General features: G+C 35.2%; 1 protein-coding gene across 1 annotated transcript in view; it reads right to left on the bottom strand.

Annotated features, from left to right (window-relative positions):
- Positions 1 to 26,889, bottom strand: part of EYS (eyes shut homolog) — a 700,592-nt gene that overhangs the window by 136,717 nt on the left and 536,986 nt on the right. Inside the window, exon 38 of the mRNA XM_063152992.1 lies at positions 5,303 to 5,467. Within this exon, the coding sequence (XP_063009062.1) occupies positions 5,303 to 5,467 (165 nt within the window). The remainder of the gene's footprint in view (positions 1 to 5,302; positions 5,468 to 26,889) is intronic.

Here is a 26,889-nt window from a genome sequence, read left to right as displayed (position 1 = left end):
TCCTTTGAAAGGACAGTCCTTTAAATCTTTCTACAGTGAACATGAGGAGTCACAGAATTTTGTTCTGTCAATGTCAAAGAGCATACACTACCTAGTGCATATGATGGAAATTACCTTCATAGGAAAAGCTCGAGTCATAAGCAAAACAGACAGGTTCTGGGAAGAGACAGAGATCAGGAAATATCTGAGTTAAAAACCTTGTTGGATATTAGGGGTAAATCATCTTGACCTCAGTAGAGGTTATGTGAGGATTCCAGCAAAAGAATCTCAGCAATCATCCTTTCACAGAAAACTGTGAGCTGGAAGGTAATTTTTGTACATCAGTATGTCAACAAGCAAATGGTCATTGAGCTTAAATGATTGCCTATCTAAAAGACAAATTTGAAGTCCCATTAAAGTATGGGATTAGCTTTATTAAGACAGAAAATCAATTTTGACACAGGAAGGATACTGTGAAATGCTCTACATGAAAATAAGAGCTCAAATAAAGACAAAAAGACTACAACTGAAATGTCCGAATGGCCTCTAGTTTCTTAAGGGTAAGGGCAATATGGGAAGATATGGGGAACAGAGCTTCTGAGAAAAAAGGAAATAATTTATGAGCCCAACTTATGGAAAGGGAGCTGTTGTCCTTTAGGAATGCTATAAACATGGGCTGTGAGATCTGAAATCCAATTGTCAGAAGTTATAGGCTACCATATACAGCAGAAGCTAAACAATCTACCCTTGAAGGGATTGTGAGAAGCATTTTGCTGACTCTCTTAAAAATGAAAATGATGAAGTAAAACTTTACAACTGTATCAGGTTTTTATCATTGCTAGTAATTTATTTTGCTTTGTGGCTAAATATCACAATTTGCTTTGACGTGTTGATGAAATTTAATCATGCTAACAAATAAAATAATTAAGGAATAGAATAGAAATTTTATGAATGCATTCTGTAGTCAACAAACAAATCTTCTCACAATGATGTCTAATCTTTATTGGCACAAATGTAATTGTCGCATTCTATCAACAATTTAAACATAACACAGCAGCAAAAATTCCAGAGAGTTTTAGTCCATTTACTGTTAACACTCTTTAATGTATGTATTTCTTGAATACATACTGAAATAATTAGGGAAAATGTCATTATTAACTATGTAAATGCATTTTTCTTTGTATTAAGACAGATATATGTATAGTAATTTTCTATAAATCATACATAGACTTCTATGACATCCTCTTTCTCCTTTTTTTTTAACAGAAAACCTATTTTTGGAAGCCTCTACAAGTCCTTAGTACTTGTTAATTTCAACTAACCATTGATAAAATTCTTGCTAATAAAGGCACCATATAGGATTTATTTTTTAACAATGGTACGGTATGATTTACTAAAGTGGCATGCCTAGCACATGTAATGGTTCTCATCTTCTGCCCCTTGGTTAGCCTATAAGCAACCTTATTTGCTGTATTGTCTATATTTATTTTATTTGTCTAATATATATTTGCACATATATAATTGCACTAACTGCTACAAGGTATTAAAATAATGCATTGATATTTCAGTGTTCTGTTCTTTTTATTTAAAGGTATGTTGACATGAAAAAGTGAAGAAGGCACAAATCTTTTTTGTTCTTCACTGGCTAATGTACTAGGTAAAGACAGATGCAAGTTTCAATCCTTTTATATTATCCTTATGATTTTGGCTTAAATAGTCTTCTTATGCATACTTTCTGATTCAAATTCATTTGTGTATCAGTAGCATCTTGTCTGAGACTTCTCTCTGTAATTAAATGTCTACTAATTATCTGCCAGAAAAACAGATGTAACCTCACCACCACCTGGTAAAAACAGGTGTGTTTGTAAAATGTGTAATCTGAAGTTGGATTAATTTAAAAAACTAATCAAAAATGTGTAACAATTTTCTAGTAAAGTACATCTGAAAGAAGCAGATTACTGTTATGATTTTTCTATTCTAAAAAGTTATTTTGACAAATAGAAAGGTTTTTTCTTTATGAATATGTGAAGCTAATTGTAACCATAATTATTAAACCATTGCAAACATGCATAAATTAACAGAATCTGAAAATGTTGGGAACATTAACCCTTAGAAGTGTGTGATTCTTGTACCTAGTGAGTGCAATAGCCTCAAGTTGGCTTTCTACTGATGATTCCTTCCTGGGATGTTTGATGGTCACACAGTTTCAAAAAAGCAGAGTAAAGGCAGGAGTTGTACTACTATTAAAAGCAGAAGAGCTGACAGCGGCAGCTTCACTTTTGTAGTAGTTGGAAGTGAAAATGAAAGAGCGCGGAGAAAAAATGGGGATGAAGGAAGTACAGAGAAAGCATATGAGGGAACTCACAAAGGGTATTTATTTGACAGAAGAGCGTTCAGAAATAATTAAATTCTCAATTATCTATACGCACATGGAGTTCATTCATAAAACACTGGAAAGATTTTATTTATGCATTTATATAATTTTTTATTTTACATTCATGTAAAACCAAATAGAATTGGTTAAGAATATTGATCCGAACCATTATAAGAAACATTTGCAATATTTGGAAATTAATCTAATTATCAGGGACACACAGAACAAAAAAAGAAAGAGTAAAAACAAGGAAAGGTAATTGGTTTTAAAGAAGGAGGGGCAGAGATCGTTAAAGTGGAAATGAAAAGCAAAGATCTATCTAATGTTTAACACACTGTCAGAATTCTAAAAGAATTCTGATAATAAGACACAGAAAGTAATGGATGACTTACCAGAATTCTACAAGAATTCTGATAAGTCGTCCATTATTTTCTGTGTCTCTGTTCCACAGCCAGGCAGAGATCCAAAGTTTTCCTTATTTACTTATCTATTTATTTAGTTTAACAGAAATCTAACCATAAAAGAAACCCTACTGGTCGCTAAAAGAGTGGAATATTGCAAATCAGTTAAAATTCCATTTTAGGGGTAACACAGGGAATGAAAATGCAAGTATGACATGGTACTGAGAACCTGTGAAGAAAAGGTGAGTTTTCAGTCTGAGAAAATATACAAATATTATCCTGAGTTGCTGGAGCTACCCCAGCTCAATTTTAGGGTGAGAGCTGAACTCGTACCACTAATCTTGATCCACACTGGCTCCTTTTTGGAGGGATAAGAAGTGAGCTGTGACACAGCCCATGGAAGTCTCAATATGGATAACTGGAAAGGAAAAAATGTTGGGGTTCTCTACTAATGTCATTCTATCATTCCAGAAAGTGGAAACATTTACATTCTAAAGAATGTGAAGTCCTCAAATACTGGTGTAACAAAATCTCTCCAAACACCTGAAAAATACCATGTTAACAATTTTCCAAAGACAGTATGAACTAATACCTGAACAGGTTATATTAGGTTTAAATATCTAATTAGGTTAGCTGCAAAATAAGCACATTATCTAGAAAAGAAAATACGTAGAGTCATATGAATTGGTCATCTAGTTCACCGCTAGCAATGAGCAGGGACATCTTCAACCCGAGCAGGTTGCTCAGAGTCTTCTCAAACCTGACTTGGATGATTCCAGGGATGAGGAATTGACCACCTCTCTAGGCAGTCCATTCCAGTACCCTGCTCCCCTCATTGTAAAAAAAAATCTTTACATCTAGTCCACATTTATACTCTTTTAGTGATTTTTGGTTTAAAAACATTACCCCATGTCCTGTTGCAACAGGCAATTAAGAAGTTTAACCCCATATTTCTTAGAGCACACATTTAATACTTAAAGACTGGAATGTGGTGTCTTCTTTTCTCTCTCTTCTTTTCTCCAGGCTGAACAAACTCGACTCTTTTAGCTTCCAAAAACACCACTTCCTCCCAATTTCCTCCTGAGTCTAGCAGAGAGAATATTCCTCTTTTTTTTCTCTTTGGTTTGGAGTTCTTTGAGATTTTTGGTTCACAGAGATGCTTACTCAGGGCTTATGTGTAGATAGCAAGATTAACTTTGGCTGGAGTCAAATTACTCTGCAGTGATGAAGCAAACAAAATCACTAAATGCCAAATATATTCAAAATACTTCCAATAACCTTCATTGAATTCTTCTTCAAGGGCAAATAACTCCTCTTGAAATTGAAATAACTAACAAGTATAAAACATTTTGATATAAAGAACTGCAACATCACCACTTATCCATGATTCTTGGCAAATTTTGCAGTACTGTAGCTTAGGCAGCTGCAGCAACAGCCCAGATATAAAATACAAGGACTTAAAATGCCATATTGGAAAGAAGTAAATATTAATTTTCAGTTTGGAGCTCGAGTGTTTCACATCTAAAAAATATCTAGTACAGATAATAAAAAAGGCATAATTAAACAATGCCACAAAGCTTATATTACTTTTAACCCTGCCTTATAAATATGTACATAGTTCAGATGAATTCACATATACTACTACCAGATTAATATAAATGCAAAAAAATTTAATCAGAATTATTCATGCTAGATCAACAACATTTCTTGTGTAGAGTAACTCTAGGAAGTTGCAGTGAACTGAAAATGCTCCTACTGATTTTGTCTTTGTGGAGTAAGTCTATCAAATAATCATATTTTTCTAGCTCTTCTTGGGAAGAAATCACCTCACTTTCCATGTTTTCCATTTGCAAGAAATTGCAAGATAAAATATATAATGAAATACTCAACTGGCAGAGAAGTCTATTTCTTGCTGACTCGTGAAAAGTGTACTTCTGTCTCAGAAGTTTATGCCATATATTGAGGAATGAAATATGCAGGCAAGAAGCAACTTTTTTATGTAGTATTAACAGGCATACATCCAAGTCTGCACGTATACTCTCTGGGGATCACAAAGGAATTCTCTGAAGTGTGAAATCACAGTAAGTGCTTCAAAATATGGCAAAACTGCAGAACCTAAGATAGTTCTATAAATCAAGAATTTGTAACCAAGATCACAATTATAAAAAGCGAGACTCAATCCAACTACAGAGAAGTTGTTTCTCTATAAGTTGTTCAAAACTTCTTCAACATTTGTATTTTAAAGCAGTAAAACTTACAACTAAAGTCATATGCTTACTGTGTTCTTTTTCGTCAGGAAGCAGCATTTTCTCTTGTAAGTTATGTTTTGCTCAATGACTCATAAATTGAAGAACTTTCCAGAGGAACACAAGGAACAATGGTTCAAATCTTATAATGCAGCATGCATTAGAATACCAAAAGGCTTCTACTGCATTTTAATGACTCATTTTGCTGTTGAAGAGGAAATGCCAGCTGATGTACACTAAAGTTAATAAAGACCTGAAGGAGCTAAAACGGATACTTAGCTTCAAGTATCTTTGGTACTCACTGTAAAGAATTGTGCCATTTAGAGCAGTTGTTTTCACTGTCAAGTACAGAGTTGTCACATTGCTTGTTTCCTGCCCAGATGCAGTCCTGGTATCAGATACAGATGTCAGAGAAGGTAGCTCCAAATAAGAATTTCCAGCAAAGGATGGAAAAAACAGTGCTATGTCTGAAATGAACAACAAAAAGATAATTTTATTAATTTATTACAAAATAAAGTTATAAAATGCAGGCACTTTAGAGAGATCCATTTTTTATACCTGTGAATAGCATCATCAACTATATTATTTGCTGAGCATGTATATAAATTTCTTTAATTTCAAACATTCAAATCAAATACACAAAAAATGAAAAAGTTCTAGCATCTGCTTATTACCAGATGTGAAAAGACCATTATAGGAGGGACTAATGCTAGAAGATGCAAGTTCAAAAGACTGTCATAAATTTTCTTTACAGATGTGTCAGTACCCAACTTTTGTCCTTTGACATCTCTGTGAAGTACTTTTAATTTTTATTTCTAGACGGCAAACCCAGTTTTTCTTCATTTTCAGAATACTCAAATTTGTGGGGTTTGAAATTATAAAGAGAATGCCATTGGGCAGAATATGCATTTTTCCACTACATTAGTCTGGAAATGAATAATTGTTAAGAGAAAATTTTTAAGTGTGAAGTCTTAACATTTACAATGTTTATTGCATTCATTACTTTAGTCATTATGGCTTTTGGGTTATTTTTTACCCTTTAGACATGATAATAGTATCATGAATGCAAGAAAAAATAAGCTAAAACTAATTGAGGTTAGGCAGATTGTCTTCCCAATGCCCCAAGAAACCTATTTAAGCAAAATACCTTGAAGATTTCCCAGACTGATCACCAGGGATATGAATAAGGAATAAGCATCAAAAATTTTTTTTTTTGAGTTCAGGTAATATTTTTGCAAAGAAATTTTTAGTTTAATGAACTAAAAATATACAATGTATCTGTGAATGATGATTACACACAGGCAGGACTAGCACTACCAAAAAATTTGTATTCACTTTATTAATTTTTTGTTTGTTTGTGAATCTGACCACTGTTTATGCTCTGCTGTTTTTAACTGACTTAAGAAAAAAAGGACAAAAGGAAAGGCCTAGCTAAATAAGCACATGTGGAAGGACAGTCATTAAAAAACACCACACCCTGACAGCAAAAGAAAAACAGCAATGACTAGTTATGTTTCTAAATCATAGGTCTGGAAAAGTCAGGATCGTTGGAGAAAGTGGAAAAAGATATGAGATGCAAAAAAGGTCAGTGGCATTGCAAATCAGAAGCAGACCTACATGATTATGAGTGTTTTTTTCCTAATTATATTCATACTTTCAAGAGAAACTACTAGGAGGTCTAGCAGTGTAGTGCAAGGCCACAAACAGGATTAAGGGCTGGGTTCTCTTTCACATGAGGAAAGGCTGAGAGAGCCAGGACTCCTAAGGCTGCAGAACAAACAGCTCAGGTGGATCTTAGCACATGTTACAGGTGGATCTGTAAACACACGGGGATGACAAAGAGGGAGCCAATTTTCTCTCAGCAGTGCACTTGATAGCAAAGGGAACAAATCAAAACCCAAGAAATTACACCTGAACACATGGGAACTCTGTTTCACTGTGAGAGTGGTCAAACATAGGCCTAGGTTACCCAGAGGGGTTTGTCAGGTCTCAGTTCCTGGAGATTTTCAAAACCAGACTGTGCATGGTTGTGAGAAACCTGTGCTAGGTGATTCTGCTCTTCTTGAGCAGGGGGTTGGACTTGATGGTCTCAAGATGATGGTCCCTTCCACCCTCAAAAATTGGTGATTCTGTCATCCTTCACAGGGAGGTTCTGTGCACTCAACCTTAATAATTATTCTTGAAGTGCAGTGCCTTTAGAAATCTCAGTGTAGTTCAGTACTCACAATGTAGTGGTACACTGAGCAACAAAGCTATTAAAATGTCTTTTATTAGGTAGTTAAAAAAATCCCAACTGGTCAATTTGGAGAGTAGCTGTCCACAATTTATATTCTAAGTTAAAATTCATCTGTGAAGTTTCTTTCAGCTAGGTGAAGGGAAGGGGGAGAAGAATGAGGAGAGGAAGAGATCATGGTCTCTCTGGGCAATTTTGAAAGGAAGGACAATATCATTACTCCTTTAGGAAGGATAGCTCCCTTCAAAGGAGGGATCTCCCCTAAGGATTTAAAACTTTCCAGGGGATCCAGCACCTTCCATCCAGAGAAGTCTTTGCACTGATGTATAGTCAAAACTACTGAGAAAAGATTCTATTTCAGCAGTCCTGTCTACATCTGCAGGCTGTGCCCAGAGCAGCCTAGGCTTCCATCACCAGTGCTGTGAAGTCCTCTCAGAAATCAGCAGAAGAGACACAGCAAATACAGCAACTGCATCAGGAACAAATGCATACCTGGCAAAAAAAAGCCATCCAGAAATGCCAAGATGCAGAGCACATCCTCTTCCCTATGGAGTGCAGGCTATCAGCCTGCTGATCCCTAACAGTCATTCTCTGCCCTAAAGCTGTACAACAGCTGCAATCTGCTGCAAGTCTACAACATCAGTAAAGAGGTCGTTGAGAGCACAGGGATTAGTCTTCTGCTTGGATGAAGGGTCTAAGTGGGAGAAAACAGATTGAGTCTGTGTATTAAGAACCTAAAACCTATGTCTGTGATACAGTACACTGAGAGAACACTATGGGCAAAGCTGCCAGTCTGGGCAAAATTTTTCCACTTCCCTCATTCTACTAAACTCTTAATTAGCGGAAATTAAAGTCCCATGAAGCACTGACCATGGCTGCACACATCAGATCCAAAGAAGAGCATCTGCTGAACTACAATGAGCTAATTCTCTACCACATCATGACAGTATTTTAGTACCGCTTCCTAGCAATATTTACAGTTCTTCATATTTTAAGATGATTGCTGGCAATAAATAATTTATTATTTAATATATTTCACAGGACAGGCTAACAAGAAGAACCTAATTCCACCCTGGGTCCACTATCTGACACTGTCACCTCTGTCTCTGATCACAAGGACTCTCTTCCACTGAGGCAATGGTCTCCAAGTGAGTACATGCAGCCTAAGGGGTTCTCAAAACAATTAACTTGGATGCAGGAAGAAAGAGAAAATTTCTCACATTTTAAGGATAAAAAAGATTACAAATAATTCCAGAGAAAAAATTTGCAAGAGAGACCAGAGAGTTGGGTCTGAATTACCTGACAAACACATATTACTAAGATTTCTGCTTTAACAATTTAATGGAAGACTCAAATTTTCTACTGAAATAAATAGATTAGATGGGATATTATTTATGAAAATTTTCACAATAACACAGTAAAACAAGAAAAAGTTGAGAAACACCAGTAAGCTTCTATTATGTCCCTACCTGATTTTGTCTTAGTCAGAAAATAAAGAGGAGTAAGGGGAAGGATATAATTTTCTACTGCTACTAAAATGGAATAAATCTGTTTCCACTCCTATGTCTTATTTTCCCTTTGCATTCTTCACTTTTTATTACAAGACTGGCTTAGCTTGAATTTGATTTTATTCTGTTGAATTCTTTTTAAAATATATTTTTCAGTCCTGAAGACATTAAGAGTCATCAACTGCACCAACCATCACTAAATAAATTCAAATGAGAACCAAGAAAGACTTTTAACATCACAAAATCCTAGCAAGAGAAGAAATGCATACATCTTCTGACAGGAAAATCAGACCAAACATCTGACTAAGTTTGTCTACAATCTACAGGGTAGATTGTAGACAAGTCCATGGTCCTCTTTAATAATTAAAGTAAATAGGTAATCCTAGGATGTGATTATCCTCACCCAATCATAATTTAAACCTGCCTAGTTCTTTCTATTTGCTATAAAAGGACTTGAGAGTCAATAGTTTAGGTGTAAACATGTATGCCAGCAATATCTGAAGGCAGATTAATAATTTTCATTTTTGTTGCTTATGTATCAGAGATAGACAACCTGCAGAAGGATTTTCTTTAGGCAAAACCAAATTAGTACAGGAGTTTTGAGTTGAAATGTTAAACATGTGAACTGAACAGGACATCAGAATATTTAGTCAGGGGATTAAACTCTGAATTTGCTTTTTGTATCTTTCAATTACAATGGTAAACATCTTCTGAAATCTATGGACAGATTCTGTGCTTGTTCTTCTTTTCCATCACTCAGAGACTGTAATAGAAGCACAGGTGATAAAAACTTTTACAAGCAGTGCAGGAAACCTTTTCCATATTATCAAGAATGGAGGTGTTCCCAGCAGGCAGAAAGTCAGTTAAGAATCAATATGAAGGGTCTGATGAATGCATGATCTGTTCTATCAATATCATGCTCACAGAATATCCCAGGAAACCAGATTTAACCACCTTAGAGTAATGCATTCTTTTATCTTATGTTCATGGTGTGAAGAAAATCAAAGTGAAATAAATATGATTCAGAAAATTCCTAGGGATTATGTCTGGTACACATGAAATCTGACTTGGGTGTTTCATAAAGCATCACACACACCTACACCAGTACAGAAATACAGTAACCATTTCCTATGAAATAACTGATTAGCTGAGTTCAGCTCTTTCAAGACAATAAAATATGAAACAAAATAAATCTTACCCTTGCTGCTTTCATTCATTTGTCTCAATGCACAAAAGTCTCCTGCCTGCTGTAACTGAACTCGAACATAACAAAGCACAAAATCCTTACAAAATAAAATGCACAAGTCTTCCTCTATCAGGCCGGCCTGGTGCCTTTTTGATAAAGCCCTCTGCTGCCAACTGGGAGGTCTGAAATCAGATCACTGACTTAATCTCCTACTTTGCAGACTGCTAGGGCCTTTGAATGGCAGAAAGACAGTACATTTAATTGTGAAGACTCAAGAGAAAAGCACTGAGGGCAATGGGTCATATAAGCAATCCTTAGAGCAGGACATCAATTCATTTTCATTGAAAGAAACTGCCATACAAGTGGAACAGTAATAGAAGAAAAGACTTAAAAAAATTAGGAAAATAAAGCAGAAGATATTCAGCAAGCATGCATCTGCACAGGTACAATGAAACACAGAACAGAAATAGGGATGATCAAAGGGATGGCCTTGCTTCCAGATGGAGAAACAGAACAGGCCTATTCAACATGCAAAGGAAAATGTGAGTAAGAAATGGCAGCTCCATGTCTTGGAACACAGCAGGTAAGGGAATTCAATTACTCAATTATTGTTACTATCAGGTCACAGGCTTGCAAAACAAAAGGAAATTCTTATTAACTTTTTGCAGAATGTTTGAGGTAATTTTTTGCCAAAAGATATTATGTAGGTCAAAAGTATATAAAAATAATGAAAAATTAAGAACAATACAAGAACAAGGGAAACTAATCCACCAGACTAGCAAATACAATGGAACCACAGGTCAGGAAACCTTAGTCTCGTTGATTGGTGGAAGCTGAAGTAATGCACTTGGGGAAAAATCTCTGTTGTCCTGTTTTATATATCCATTTTAAAGAGTGACTGTTTTTTCTCTGAGACAGGATATTGAGCTAGATGCCCTCATGGCTTGATCTGGCTTGTGATTTTTGTGTGACTTGTTCTTCTCTGTGTACCACTGCTAAGACTGCATGACAGAAACTAAGAGAGATGCAGACCATTTAACATAAAGGAAATTAATGATTCCCTAGGTATCTGAAGCATATAGCAATTGTCATCACCTAGTGCCTAGAGTTACCCATCTCCTTTGACAGCTGTATTTCAGTAAGCAGATCAACTCAATGAAAATATGTTATTAGATTTATTTCAAGAAAAAAAATTGTTGATAGTTTTAGCATTCCTTAAGTACAAAGAATTTGAAGAGTTAGCTGCATGTCTGAAAAAACAAGATCACAGTAAATCAGTTTGATGTTAACATGCTTTGTGAAAAAGCACAAAACAAAGACATAAACAAAGGAACAAAATAAAGAAATAAATATTTTCATGTTCCTATTTTGTAGCTCACAATATTCCTCTTCCAATCTCACATTTTACGAAGGAGGAATAATTTTTTTTTCCCAATACCCTCAGTTGTTTTACAGCAGCGAAGTTATACCTGCATTAATTTATAGAAGAAGAAAATTTAGTCAACTACTGTGTCTGTGTGAAAGGATGAAAATTATCTGTCTCAGAATAAGAATAATTTTATTCAGTTAATGGGCAAGAAACATTATAAATGTCCAGGTGAGACGTGCTGTGTAATTATTAAGTTCTGTAAATTTTTCTGGATGTTGCATAGACATGTAAAGTCCAGATGTGTCAGCAACTACAACAGACTGACATGAAAAAGACAAAAAAATTATTAATTCGTATTCAACTCAAGATTTTGTGAAAATAGAAATGACACCTCCACATAAAGATAAAAAGTAATGAAGATGTTTTGTGTTGAAAAAAATCCCAAACAATCTAGTTATTGTTACCCCAAATCCACAAACAGAATTAGCCTCTTACTGCCTGTTTTTTCATAGTTTTGAAAACAACACAGTGATTTGTCTTTTTCTGTTTGATTAGTTTCATCTCCAAAATTTATTACTTTTCTCCTAAGTGCATTGGATTTCGAAGCGGAAAGAATGTTCTTAATTGATACTTGTACCTAATCAGATGCGTTTTACCACCTGCATTCAAAATGATGCATAAGTGCTTCTCTTTTCCTGAATTTGACATGGAGGAAATTGGGAAGCTATTATCTAATATTTTTTCAAGCTGAATATATTTGACAGGAAATATGATCTTCCTGCAAAAACACCAGAGTTTTATCTATTTTTAAAAAGCACCCCATCTAGGAGGGAAATTAATGTCCTTTATATCTTAATTTAAATATTTCTATCTTTCCCAATTATGGGAAAAAAGTCTAAGACAGATTCTTAATATGAAACCATAATTTAAACTGAAGCTGTCATATTGCACTGCTACATTTGGTGCTGAAATGCTGGTTGCTTTGAAGGTCGCTGTGACACATATTATGGCAAAATTTAATGAAGCAAGACTTGTAAAAATCTTTTGAAGTTCCCTCAAAAATATATTTGTTCTGTAAAATATCACAGAAGATCTACTTGAATATGAGCTTTCACAGTTTTGATTTACATCTAATGAACTGGTAAAAGAAGAAAATGAAATAAAGTACTGGTTTTCAGTGGGAAAAGAGGCAGCTGTGATAATCTTTTTGAAAACTCATACTTTTCATAACAAGTTGATGTACTAGAGATCATCATTGTAATGAGCACTTTTTGGTTCCACAAATGAATGGGTCAAATGGCTTAATTTTCTATTGGTTTGCAGTGAGTCTCAGATAAATGTGTACATATTTTAATTGTATGTTATAATTCTTATGCTTATCAAAATTCCAAGGCCTTTTTTGTTTTATTTTATGGGCTATCAATGTGTTTTCAGCCACTTTAATTTTATCTCTGCCATCTAAGTTTAATTTTATTCTCTGCAATGGTGCTTGAACACATAAACAAACATTCCTATCCCAAAGGATCTTAGAAATACTTGAAGAGTAATTGGCTATAAAGGTTTAATTTGGAAAAAATATTCAGATTTTTTTCAGTGTGTGTCATACTTAGTCAGTTGAAGAGGAATCTTCCATCTGGATAACATTGCAGACTAATTTGTCATATGGTTGCCACCAGATATTAGATGATCAATATTAAAAGTGAAATACAAGCTGTAGTTTCAAGAACACTAAATTTAATGTGCTCATGTAAATCGCACAGTTTCTGTATTGCTACATTGTGTATGCAACAGGTTTTTATTACTTTCCTGGGAGATTTTGATGAGATTTTGATAGGACTTTCCTATTATTATTTAGCTATAGAGGTACACAGTTTAAAGAATTGTGTAAATCTATTCAGAGCTTTAATCTGAACTTGTTTTCACAGGTTCAGGGTGAAAAAAAAAAAGGGAATTTGAAAGCAATTTTTTCTCCATCTCTTAATTATATTAACATCTTGCTACGGCTTCCTTTGGGAATCATGTAGCTAACTCAAGGGCTTGGTAGGAAAAAAATCAACAAATAACAGGCAAAAAAGGATACCTAAGGGTTAAAGTAATTAAAAAATTAAATTTTTAACAGAGAATTGATTAGAAAACCAGATATTTCCCTCTGTTTGCCCTTTCCTTTGAGGATTAAAAGAAAAAAATAGTTTTCTGTTCCCAGTTTTGCTAATGCATTTTTTTTTTATTTTTAGCCTAAAATGCAAAATATAAAAAAATTGAGAATTATCTATATAGACAGCTTGCCTATTACTTTCCTTTATTTCCTAACATTTATCACTGTTACATTATTTAGGAATTATAAAGCTAGAAGTAACACTTACATATAAGGATCACTTCAAACATTTACACTGCAACAGATGCACTGTTGGTCTTAGAAAACTATTTTCCAATTGATTTTTAATATATTTACTGTGTTAATATTTAAGAACAATGAAACAATAATAACAAATTGGAATTGTAGTAACTTTGATTGTTTTCTTGGCAATTACAAGACAGCAATTGGGGGAAGCATGTTCATTTACAAATATTTATGTTTGCTTAATCCCAACAGCACTAATTTCAAAGTATTTTAGTTGGGGCTCAGCATTGTGGGTGCACAAACCAATTCAGTCACATGAAATTCCTAAAGAATATTATAATCAAGTAAGCAAACTTATCTGGATTAAAACAATGAGGTGGACAATTGAAAAGGAATTAACTTCCATAATTCCTAAGTTTTCAGCAGCCTTATTCAGCCAAATTGTAATACTCTGACATGTTATGTTTTATCTTGGCTATAGTCTTTAACTGTAGAATCCTCATTCTCCCACTTCCAAAACATAACTGGTAGAAGTTCCAGATGAGATGGATGTTCAGAATTAAAGCTTTCAGTTCATCTGCTTGCTTTTCTTCCATTGATTTGATGTGGGAGTGTTAGCAAACCTTTACTGTGGACGTAGGTGAAACAAGGAGAGAACCTCTTCAATATATCCGTACATTGCCTTGCCTGTGCCAACTCTGGCATGGATTTTTAGACAGGACTTTGAGCAACCTGTTCTACCTAAAAATATTCCTGCTTTTTTTTTTTTTTTTTTAGGGGGAGTTAAATCAGGCTTATACACAACTCTTCAACCCAAACCATTTGCTGATTTTGCTGATTGTATGATTTTATTAAAGCAGAAGTGACTGAGCAGCAGACAAGACACTAACTGGCTTCCCATAGCTGCTGCCTCTTGGGCCAGTGCAATCCTTCCTGGGGAGGAAGGGGCAGACTGCTTTCCTGAGGAACAGAGCAAGCTCCATTTGGAGACAAAAGAAGCCTGCAGCATGGCTGTAAACACGACATTTCCAATGCCATTTTTTCCCTCTTTCCATTCTTCTTGACCAAAAATGCATGCCCAGATTGATTCCCAAAGGTAAGAAAAGGCCTGTGAAGAAAGCCACCAGTTTTGAACAGATCTTTTTGCAGCCTTTATTTTCTTAGGAGAACAGATCTATACAGGGAGTCAGTTAGTGGTTTCTGTTCCATGCAGGATAATTTTAGGCAAAGATTTCTTTTGTATTTTGGGGTTCTGTCTGAAAAAGCAGCAAAATATCCCTTCAAGTCTAGCTTTACTTGGGAATCTGAAAAATGGTTGCTCCAGACAAAAACATCTTGTTTCAAAATCACTTCTGGTACTCTTTTTCTATTTGGTGCAGAATACCACGTCTATTGATTTCATCACGTGCCAAAACCTTCCTTTTGTTTAACTGTACAGAATTAGATTTTAGCACTACTATTGCCCTCTTTTCATTGGTGTAAGTAGACCTACTCCAGCAGGTTGTTGAACTTAAATGAATAGCGAGGTGGTCAGTGAAAGGACAGAGATAATTTTATCCTACAGAAAAGTATCTGCACACAAAATATTTCCTTTTCTCCGTGGCTTACTGCAGATTTAAAATACATTAATTTCAAGATAAACAAGACTTCTGCTTGATAACAATTCAAGTCCAGGTGTCCAAGCTACAACACTAGAATATAGTTTGCAAAATGCACTGATTGAAATGACACAAATGATGGAAAGCAAATGACAAGTTATTTTCCAGCATTTGCCAATACTTAAGAAACAATTTCTTGTGTACATGGATATTTCTACAAGGAAATGACTCCAGGAGGTGAATAATCATGCCTTACAGGCAACAAGACAAATACAGAGATATTTTTCAAGGACTAAAGTAATCCTTGTTCCTCAACACCATGTAAAAGAGAATTTCTTAAGCAAGGTATGAAGCAGCAGTAGATCTCAAGTATACCTAGCTTCATTATGAAAACACAAAGGTACTATTTAAAAATTGCCTGATTTTTTTCTGTTGTTTTATTATTGAGCTAAGGAATTAATCTTGTGGTATCTTATTTTCAAATAAATATCTATTATTCTGTCATAGATCCTCAAACTATTTCTTTCATTGATGTCAATGATTTTCTTATGTAGTGGGATGATTTTCACTTTATTTTTAGGGAGAAAAAGTGATAATTTTAGCAGTTTTCTGTTATGAGACAGAAAACTGTCTGTTGAACAGTTGAGTAGCAATTACAAAAAAAGTACAGCACTGCAAAGCTGATACGGAACTCTTTGTGGAACAGACAATGAACTTAAAATTTAAGATTTTAATGTAATATAAAATCAGGAAAGTCTTCCCTGCAACTTGATAATGAAAAGGATGGGAGATAAATAATCATTCTTTTATAAGATTTAGGAAATTCTACATATTTTGTAAGTGAGGCCAAAGTAAACTAAGAATACATTTGAAAAATGGATGACCCCTTCTGCTGCTTTGCCAAAATTCTCTTCCTCACATTACTACTAATATCTGTGGATGGTCTGAGAAAAAAGACTATCATAATAATGTGCACCAGCACACTTTGCTGCTGGTAAATATAACAGCTGAACTCACAGGACAGAAGCATGTCTTAGATAAGAGATGCTTAAGAACTGATTTACACCATGCGAAGGAATCGTGCTCCCAGCTAGAAGGACAACTGACTAATAAAGAAAAGGGAGAAATGACAATTACATTTAAAACATGACTTTAAAAAGTCCTCAGACAGGCTTTCACCCCTCACACCCACCCTAAAAAGTGACCTACACTGGGCTGTCCTGTTTCCCCAATAACCCAACACAGAACAGGAAGAATTTGGAGTCTGTGCTGTCCACTAGGTCCAACTCCTTAATTAGTATCCAGAAATCTGCAAATGCCCTGGTCCCCAGGTCTGAGAAAGGAAACCCTACACTTCTGGACACCCATCAGATCATCCAGGAGTTTACAGATTATGGTCTACTTGCTCCAGAGACTAATGAATGTCTGCAAGAAAGTAATTGGATATTATTTCTTATTCCTGTAGAACCACCTGTCTCAAGTTTGCGAAAGTCTTGATGAGTTTTTGATGGTAATAATCTCAAAGTACTAGGTCCCAGCAACCATCTAATTTTGGTTTCATTGCTCCAAATTGAAATTAGAAGGGAAAACCCTAACTCCTAATTTTTTTCCTCACAGTTGAAGAAGGTATTTCTTCAGCAAAGCTTAAAAACTATCCATGGAACACATTGTGGAAGTACTAACTTTTTACTTGTAAATTTTTATTTTTTTCTGCTTTATTTATTACTTTGTCACACTGCACATTTTTATATATGCTGCTTCCATCAACCAGGAGCAGATAAAATAGTCTACATTTTTTTTTTCATTCTTGTCTTAAAAATGGAAATTTTCAGGCCAAAAGTTTAGATAGGAAATACAGGCATAAATCCATCCAGTACATTCCAACATTAAAGAGAGAATGGAATATTTAAATATAAATATTAAAGAAAGACTGGAACTAACCATAAGAATTTATATGAAATATATTAATTTACTTTCCATATTTAGACAGAAATGCTTTAGAAGTTCATTGTTATAAGTTATTTGACTAGGACATCTTTCCACATAGCAGCTTCTCAAGGATATCCTTGATGTATTAGAATAAGGAAACAGATGAAAGTAATGCCTTTCTCTTCAAAGTAAACACTTCTGACTGTCTTCTCTTCTATCCATGATAATCCCAGAACATATATTCTCACCCATTCCAAAACTGAGAGATTAATATTTCACCTCAGGTTTGATATCAATTTCAAATTTACCTTTGATAGTCTTTCTGTCAGCTGCCTACTAAGGCAGACAGAAATATGTGAGGCAAGATGTTCATCAGGATTGTGTGATGCCAGGAATCCCAAAGTATTGGAGCTAGAAAGTCTGCTGCCCTCACTATTGGAAAGCTAAAAACCCTTCCAGGTTCTCAGCTGGTATATTTCTGTTTCTGACCTTAGAGCTGCTGACAAAGGACATGATATGCAAGAGGGCTGGTCAGCAATTTTTTTTAAATTCAAAAGCACTGATGTCTGCACTGCAGCAGGAGTTTATTAGAAGAAAAGGTTTGAAACTCAAATATTTCTAACTACGTAATACAGTATAACTGGCACCTAGCAAAATAAACCTACAGTCTGATGTACTGATAGCAAAATAACCAATCTTTTACAGATGGCTATTTTTTACTTTGTTCCATTTATCACTGGCCTGTGGCTCACACCTATTAAATAGCAGTTTATCTACCATTTTGCAATAGCTTATTTCAATTACCTAAGACATTAGAGCATACTATCAAAATATAAAGAGAGAAAATTTCCTTTTGTATAGCTAAAATTAACCAATAGTCTGGAACAGAATTAATTGTTGAATAGGCCAGTCTTTTGCTGCATTAATTATAATGTCAAGAGCTACTTAATGAAGTTCAGTACTTTTGTTGTTGTTACTTATTAAGTTATTTCTTCAGTTTTAAATCTCAGAGGTTCCACAGTAAATTTCAATGGCATGACTGCACTGTTTTTAGCTGTGATAAAAGCATAGCTGTGTGGTTCTATATTTGGTTTTGTGATGAAAACAGTGTTCCTCACTTCTACCTTCCATTTCTCTTCCCCATCCCATGGGAGGGAGGGAGAGAACAGCTGTACTGGATTGAGCTGCCTCCTGGGCTCCTTGAACCACAACAGTGTTCCAGGAAAAATACTTTCAGGCCCTCTAGAAAGCATTGCAATGCAGGTTGTTTTCATTTTATAGAAATCAACTATCAATAATTCTGAAGAGAAGGTGAAGCTCCTTGCTCAGCCTTGGATATTGAAAATAATAGCTGGGAAGTATACATCTGCCTAGGGTAATAAGGCTGAACAGCAAACTTTCAAAATCTTCATTGACTGGTAAATGCAAGAATTTCTAAAAACCTCTGAAATGTCTGAGGTAACAGAATTTAAAACAAGAATTTTTAGATTAGAATTAATTGAGGTATCACTGCCTTGACAGTCCGCTTTATATACCAACTGTTTTTTTTCCTCCAACAAAATCTAAAAAGTCATTAAGAAGGACAGGCCTGGCAAAATGCAATGTGAGGTATTGAAAAGAAGAAATAAAGGAGGCAGATAATATTTCTGAGAGCCATTAAAAAAAAAAAATAAAAACCACAACATTTTAAATACATCACTGGTGCAAGCAAAGAATAGCTAGAAGTTGCACTAAGAGTTCACAATAGCCAATTTTTGGTTCACAAGCATAGTTCAAATAACACTTTTAATTCTTTACCTCCAAAAACTATGGACCTGAGCTGTGCAGAGAGGAGCCTCTCCCAGGCTCTGCTCTTATAAAGCAAAGCACAGTTACTAACAATTCCTTCCTGGTAGGACATGGTACCTTAGGATGGGAAATATTATTTAAAGCCATTGGCAGGACTAGAATTAAGTTTCATTTTGAGAACTACATGCACTACTGTAATATCAATTTTCTAAAGTTTTTTTTCCCAATCTAATAAGCAATTGCAAAATAACCTTACAATGTCACAGCTTTGCCACTAATGTCACACAATATCGTGGTTCTCTGGTACATGAAAAAAAACCGACATGAAAGCAGAGAATAAAACAATACTGCAATCATATTTACTGCTACTTTTAAATACACATTCCTCATCTGCCTTTCTAATATCTGCTAGGCTATAAATAGTACTGTAGGAAACTACTTATTTTTCTAATCAAAGCTGAAAAACTGGTATGAAAGGAAGAAACAAGGTTTAAATGAACTATCATTCAGCACAGCTCAGATGCAGCTTGGAACAGTAGCAGTGCTGATTATTCTTTCGGAATAAACACAATCCCAAGACACACTGAAAGAGTAATAAAATCAAAATATGCTCAGAAGAACATGTCCCAGCATAAGGAACCCCTGCCATTTTAACTTGTGGTATCTAATTATTAAAAAAGTACATTTTGCATTTTAGTGCTGTTTGAGTTTTCATCTTTGAATCTATGTTTTACATGTAGACACACCTCAGATATTTTCGCCCTAACAGTCTCAGTGGTGATGGATTTCATATTGGAAAATGTAATTGCTTTTCTGGATTTTACATTCATTTTGTAACAAACCTACTAAAAAGTACCACAATGGGTGAACTGCAGGTAAATGATCCAACACAGCTTTAATCTAATTTATCTGCTAAATCACTTTAATTAGTTTTGGACTGTCAGCTATTACTTCCAGATTTTTAAAACGGAAAGATGAATGAAAACACTTATTTAAAAAAAACAAACTCCTACGCACTTTCCTCAAGTCAAACAGCCTCCCACAAAGTAAAAAAACAAGTGAGAAAAAACCTCATGCCATTAGTATAGCACTTCTATTTTATAACTTGGATATAAGGCACAAAATAACTAACATCTGTCATTTTGTAAAATGCTCTAAAATGCTCTTCACCTTTATTATCTAATGTCTATTAGAGAGTGAGCAGTCTTGTTTAGACTGATTTAAATTCACGTTTATTTTAATGCATGCTTATAAAATTTGAAACTTGCCATTTGGCTTGTTTTTTTACTGTGCTTACTTATGTCAGACTCAGTAGTATAAATCCAAAATAAAGAGTCTGTAAAGCAATGTATGATAGTGACTACTACCACTAAGTGTGGGCAACCATTTTTAATAATATGAAATATCACAAAAATAAACTTATTCTCTTTTCATATGTTGGACCAAAACAATGAAAACTTGGGGTTTTTTTTTCTTTATTGCACAGCATACAAATAAACAATAAATGTTTAAAACCTCATTATATAGTGCATGTTGCTTTGTTTCTGAGCAGCAAATGTTTTGAAAGTAGTTTCATGATGATTATAAAGAACAAATTGTATGAAATAAGTAGAACTTTCAAAATTCTATCGAAATATAAAATGAATTTTAAAATCATGCTGGCATTGCTAAGAGCACACAGTAGTGGTCTTGATGAGAGACCAAGCTGGCTTTGTTAGACTTGTTTAAAACTGTAGAAGAGGAACAAGAGAGGAAACGATAACATGAACATAGACGAGCACCTTACCCAACCACCTAAGTCTTACAAGCTGACATAATTGCTTTTTAATCTATGGGAAGTTTTCATATATATTAAGAACTGTGTGGCCTCCTTTGGCAATAAATGAATTTATCTGCTATTATGACATACAACTCTGCCATGAAACAGAGAGTGTGGTGACTAAACCGAAACTCCTGCTGTAAAATTGTACTGTCTGGTCTTCAATTCAATTCTCATACTAACACAAGGAGTTATCTGGAGCCAAAACCTGTTGATCCTTCTTTGCTTATGTGTCAAGGAGACAAAAACCCAAAGCGTTCATCAACAAACAAAGTTAATATTTTTTTCTCTTCAGTTAGAGAAGAAATCCTTCTGTTTTCCTGGGAGGGGTGGGAACCAGCCACTGCAGATCATAGATTAAAGCTCTGCTAAGAGAAACATCAGAAATGGGATTTCCAAATGGATAATTATGAAGGAGGGATCTGAATTTTTGTGGCTAGAAATAGCCAAGCTGCAACATAGGTGAAACTTGCATATGAGCTGAACTGAAATCTTGGTGTCAAAAGAAGTTGTGCAGCCATAGCCTAACTCAGGATTCTTTTTATGAAGGGGCTGAGTGGATGTCTCAGAGAAGACAGAAACATGGCAAGTACACAGTGATTCTTCTGAAAAGTATTCTGCCAGCCTTCAATGAATTGCAACTAGTGGACTTTATAAGACAAAGGTTTTGTCTTTGCATTTAATGTCTTCCAAGAAACCTTAAACTCATGAATTTATACGTGTTGCTCTTTGAACCTACTTGTAAGGAGTCGACCCTGGCTGGATGCCAGACATCCACCAAAATCTGACTATCACTCCCCTCTGCAGCTGGACAGGGGAGAGAAAATGTAACAGAGGGTCCAAGAGTGGAGATATCAACAGAGTGATCACTCACCAAACACTGGCATGGGCTAAACAGGCCCATGAGATAATTAGAGATACTAATAGACTATTACAAAAAAAAAAACAGAAAAAAAACCAAAAAAACAAACAAACAAACAAACAAACAAAAACAAAAAACAAAACAAAACAAAACAAAATCAATCAAAGCAGGATAATCAGAAGTAAAATAAGTAAAATAAGACTCCTACAGTGGTTCAGGGAGACAGGGAATGGGGGTTATGGTCAGCTCAGGGAGAGGAATCCTGAGGAATCCTGCTCCAATATGGTCCCTCCCAGAGGCAACAGTCTTCTACAAACTTCTGCTACATGGGTTGCTCTTCCATGGGATGCAGCCCTTTGAGGACAGGCTGCTCCAATGTGGATATCCCATGGAATCACAAATCCCACTAGGAAACCTGTTCCAGCATGGGCTTCTCTCCCCACAGGTCCCAGCCAGGAGCCTGCTCCAGCACAGGCCTCCCATGGGGTCACAGCCTCCTCCCAGGCACCCACCTGCTCCAGTTTGGGGCTCCTCCCTGGGCTGCAGGTGGATCTCTGCACCCCCACGGCCTCCCTGGGCTGCAGGGGCACAGCTGCCTCACCAGGGGCTGCACCAGGGGCTGCAGGGGAATCTCAGCTCTGGCGCCTGGAGCACCTCCTGCCCCTCCCTCTGCACTGACCTTGGTGTCTGAAAAGCTGTTCCTCTCATGTATTCTCACCACACTCTTATCTGGCCACCATTGCATCTGAGCAATAACCTTTTTTTTCTTCTTAAATATGTTATCACAGAGGCACTACCATAATTTATAATTTGCCAGCCTTTGCCAACAGCACCTCTGTCTTGGCTAGCTGACATTGGCTCTGCTGGACATGGAGGAAGCTTCTGGAGCTTCTCACATAAGCCTCCCCTGTAACCCCTCTTCTAGCCATGCAAACCCAACACATCCCACCCATCACCTCTGTGAATCACATATATAAGAATTATCAGCAAAAAGCCACATTCACCGGAGAACCTACACTCACATCAACAGAACTAACCAAAAAAAGCAAGACAAAAATTCCACATACAAAAGCAAAAGAAGATAATCACAGCACTTAATGAAAATGGACAATTTACACAAAATCCACCCCTTGTCCCTTTGGTCCTGTTACTCAGATGTCATGTCACTCACACCATGATGTAACTTTTAGTATCTACAATTTCCTACAAATAAAAAGTCCCACTGCTTAATTGCACTACATGAAGAATACAAGCAGAAGAATCTCAAATAATTTCAGTCAGGCTGTGGGTTCCTTTCCTCTCTAAACACAGTGTCTTTGAAACAGCAAAATGACTCAAACCTGTGGGAAAATATGAATTACATTAAATAGTTCTTTGGACACTTTGTAGCAGACAAGACATTAGCTCCAGAACTGATTTTTTTTCCTGAAAAAAATCATATTTATCTTCAGAATCTGAAAACTCAAAAAAACCTATTATAACTTTCAGTGCATTTGCTGAGGATAATGAGAGAAAGCAAAAAATTCCTCTGTTGCCAACTGCAAATTAAAAAAAATCTTGATGACTAAAAAGTATATAGGCATAGTAAAAACTACCAAACTACCATTTCTAATGTCAAAAGAAATAACAGACAGTATCATCTGCTATGAAACTGGTTTCTACCAGCATAAATTTAGTCAGAGCTCAAAAAAGCCCTGAAGCCTGAGTTATTTCTTCACAGAATATGTATTCTGATATCATGGGAGAAATTCCTGGTCAAAACCTTCATATTCATCCAGACACGTCTACTCTTCATCTCTCTATCTGTAAATGAAATTTAATTCATGCCCCAATTCATTGCATTTTTATTCTTCTCAATAACATTACCATCTAATGAAAGAATTGAAGTTTAACTAACTCATCTGAAAAAAGAATATCAGAGGACATACATAGAGAGATTAAGAATTTATTAATTTTAAAATGACAGAAGGAAAGTCTTTTTCCAAATGAGCTACAATTTTAGAAGTAGTGGAAATGCTGATATTATATTCATGTTCATTTATGAATTAGATGCAGCTTAAAATGTTACTGTTCTTCAACTGCTCATTACTGTGCCCTCAAATAAGATCTAATCATGTGAATGGTGATTCCTTTTATTACATTTCAGTGCACAGTAAAACTTGTTAATTTAAATCATACAAATGAGAGCATTGCAGAATCAACTTTTATCACCATGGATTACAATAATATCCTAAATTAGGATAAATTAGGAGAAAAATTAGACAGTAGACTTACAGTGTACCAAGTCTTTGAAAAATATCTAAAAATATGCCATTTACTTCATGCATTCAATTTCGTGCTTCCAAAAGCTAAATAAGCATTCAGTCTTTTAGAAAACAGAAAATTTTGGAGATTTAAAATTTTATAGAAACCATTAAATAAATATTGCCTTGGGCAGGCATGTGGGAACCTAAAGAGGCAGGCATGTGGGACTTCTAAAGAACCAGATGCCCTTGATAGCTTCATTAGCCCCAAATAAGAATAATGATAATAACTCCTACCAGACACTCACCAGAAGCTTCTGTGGTCTTTTTGTCCTGTTTTTACTTAATTTATGCTTTTTCTGCATTATATTATATTTTATATTATTATAATCCTATGGTTATCATTGCTAAACATAGTTTTTTAAGGGTTCTTACTTTCTCATGCATAAGGTATTTTGGAATGATCCTGGTCAGAATTTTTCATACCAAAAACCCCCACCAAACACTCAAATATGATGAGGTTTGCACTGGTTATATTTCAGATATTCAAAAGGGTACTATATTTATGTGAGTGTACTGTCACATAAAATAACAGGAATAAATTGCAACACTTTTTTCCAGGATTCTGTGCTTTACAAGGAATGTTAGTGGCATCACTTTTTGTGAGAAAGTTTCTGTCATTGTTATGGGACAGCTGATGTTGCAGTTCAACCTCTACAGGTATGACATTGAATATTGATGCAAATTGACCACTAACATTTGGTATAATAAATTTTGTACCAGACTGATTCTATTTTCTTACTTCTATCTTACACATAAAGGTAGGATAGATATCGTATCATGATATCAGTGGGGCATTATTTCACATTTACTAAAAATACAGTTTCAGTTGTTCAGCATTTCATTAAATGAAAAAAACCTGAAAATTTTTACATAGATTCTGACATTTGACCATATAAAATCTGACTCATGTTTAAAAGATGTTTCTAGAATGCTAGGATTTAGCTGTAGTGATTTACAGGGAAACAAGGGAATTGACATTCACAGATTAAGTGTGGCTAGACTCAATTGGCTTTTATTCCTCAGAAGTAATAATCGTCATTCCCACTTAGAATCATAAAATGGCTGGGGTTGGAAGGGATGTTTAAGGATCTATGTAGTTCAATATTCATCACTTGGGTGAGAATTTTTGAGGAATGTCCAGACAACTGACATTTCCATGATGTACATGAGGCAGCTGGGAAGTAGCATGGACAATACCACACATTCATGCTTCAGGGAGGTAGAGCTCTTGTTGCCACACACAGCACCAGGAGCTGCCCAGTCTCAAGCTGCTTATGCACACCAACTAACCATGTAAAACATGGCAATAGGGACATCACTGATCTTTCAATGATCTTCATAAAAAGAAATAAAAAAATTGTGGTGCTATCTAATTTATGATTCAGTGTCAGTATCACACCATAACAAGTTGGACTGTGAATAATTTTAAATCCATCAGTTAGCTTGGAGGCAGATTTGCCATGTGCTAGAGATAAATGCTTTAAATGTTACTGTCAGTAATTGACTAGGATGCTAGTATTGATGCTGCACCTGTTAAAAGTGTTCTGCTCACTCACAAAGAAGCAGAAAACTTATAATTTTACTACATGAAACCTCAATCCTGAAAAACAGCCTGCCATTGCAAAGGATAAATAAATTTTAAGAATGCTCTGTTTCTTAAAAATCATCACAATTACTTTCCTCTCCATTTTTAAAGAAATCCACTAAGTGCACCAATCTTACTATTAACAGTGAAGCCCAGATTTCTGTCACATAAGTATATGACTGTGCCAGAGAAGTAGTAGCTAGGATTGGAATTAGCTGTTTGGCTTGCAGATACTGCCAAAAGCTATTGAAGGTACACTTAAAACTCCTAATAGATTTTCTTTTTATTTTTTCATCTTTTTTGACCTAGATGTTTGGTCAATTTTTGTGACAGTTATATTAGGCTGCATTGTGTCAGCAAAATCAACTGCTTACAAATAGATAGGTTCCCATCAACAGAAAAAAACCTGTGTTTGTTTCTGAAGAAGGGTGTATATTTTTGATCAGTACTCTTTTCACATTATTAATAGATCCCCTGAAATGGAACCTAACACCTAAGTACACAAGCAATAGAAAATGTGTTGGTAAATTCAAAGTGTTCATCACTGTAATAAATAAAATACACTTTACCCCATCAAATAAATAAAAATTGCATTCTAAGGCAGAACTGATGATACAGAAGACAAAACAAGTGGAAATAGAATATTATGGAAAAGCAAAAGACAGCAACTAGTTCTGTCGTTTTGCATTCTTTTAAAGGACAGATTTAATGGACATTTCATACATATCACTTTTTCCCTTTTTAAGTGTTCATGGGTAAATCATAGGCCAGATACATAAATAATGAAAACAAAATGGCAATTGATATATGAAATATATGCAAGTGATGAGAAACCCTGAGGTGCCTTATGACAGCCAGCAGGTTTTGAATGCACTCTGCACGGTAGTATTTTTCTCTTGTTCAAGTGAGAAACTTTTCTATGTATTAACAGCAGTAGAGGAAGTTCATCTTCTGCAAAGTTTTTATGATTAAGTGATGGCAACAGAAGGCACATCACAAAATCAGTTACAGCATATTTCATGGTACATCATTTACTAGGAGATGAGGCAGTTTCCTCCTTGAGAGGAAATCTAAGGCTGGGGTTCTACTGCAATAAGCTCTTTTAAAAGAAGCTCTGTCAAAAAAATTATCCACAAAGTGACCAAAGCAAAAGTGCACCAAGTTTTGCATCATAAAAATGGGGCATTTAGTGAGAGAAAGTTTAAAAATATTACTGTATCATATTCCCCAAAGAGTTCAAGTGAAAAAATTGCTTGCCAAGGTTCATTTGATGGCCGTGAGTCCTAAAAGAGTCACTACAATTTTATCAGAATCAGCAAATCTTTCATCTGCATGATGGTAGAACCTGATATATCCACATCTTAC

The sequence above is a fragment of the Melospiza melodia genome, chromosome 3 (assembly GCF_035770615.1).
Source record: "Melospiza melodia melodia isolate bMelMel2 chromosome 3, bMelMel2.pri, whole genome shotgun sequence".
In the NCBI taxonomy this organism is placed as follows: domain Eukaryota; kingdom Metazoa; phylum Chordata; class Aves; order Passeriformes; family Passerellidae; genus Melospiza; species Melospiza melodia.
This window is presented reverse-complemented; position numbering and strand designations above follow the sequence as displayed.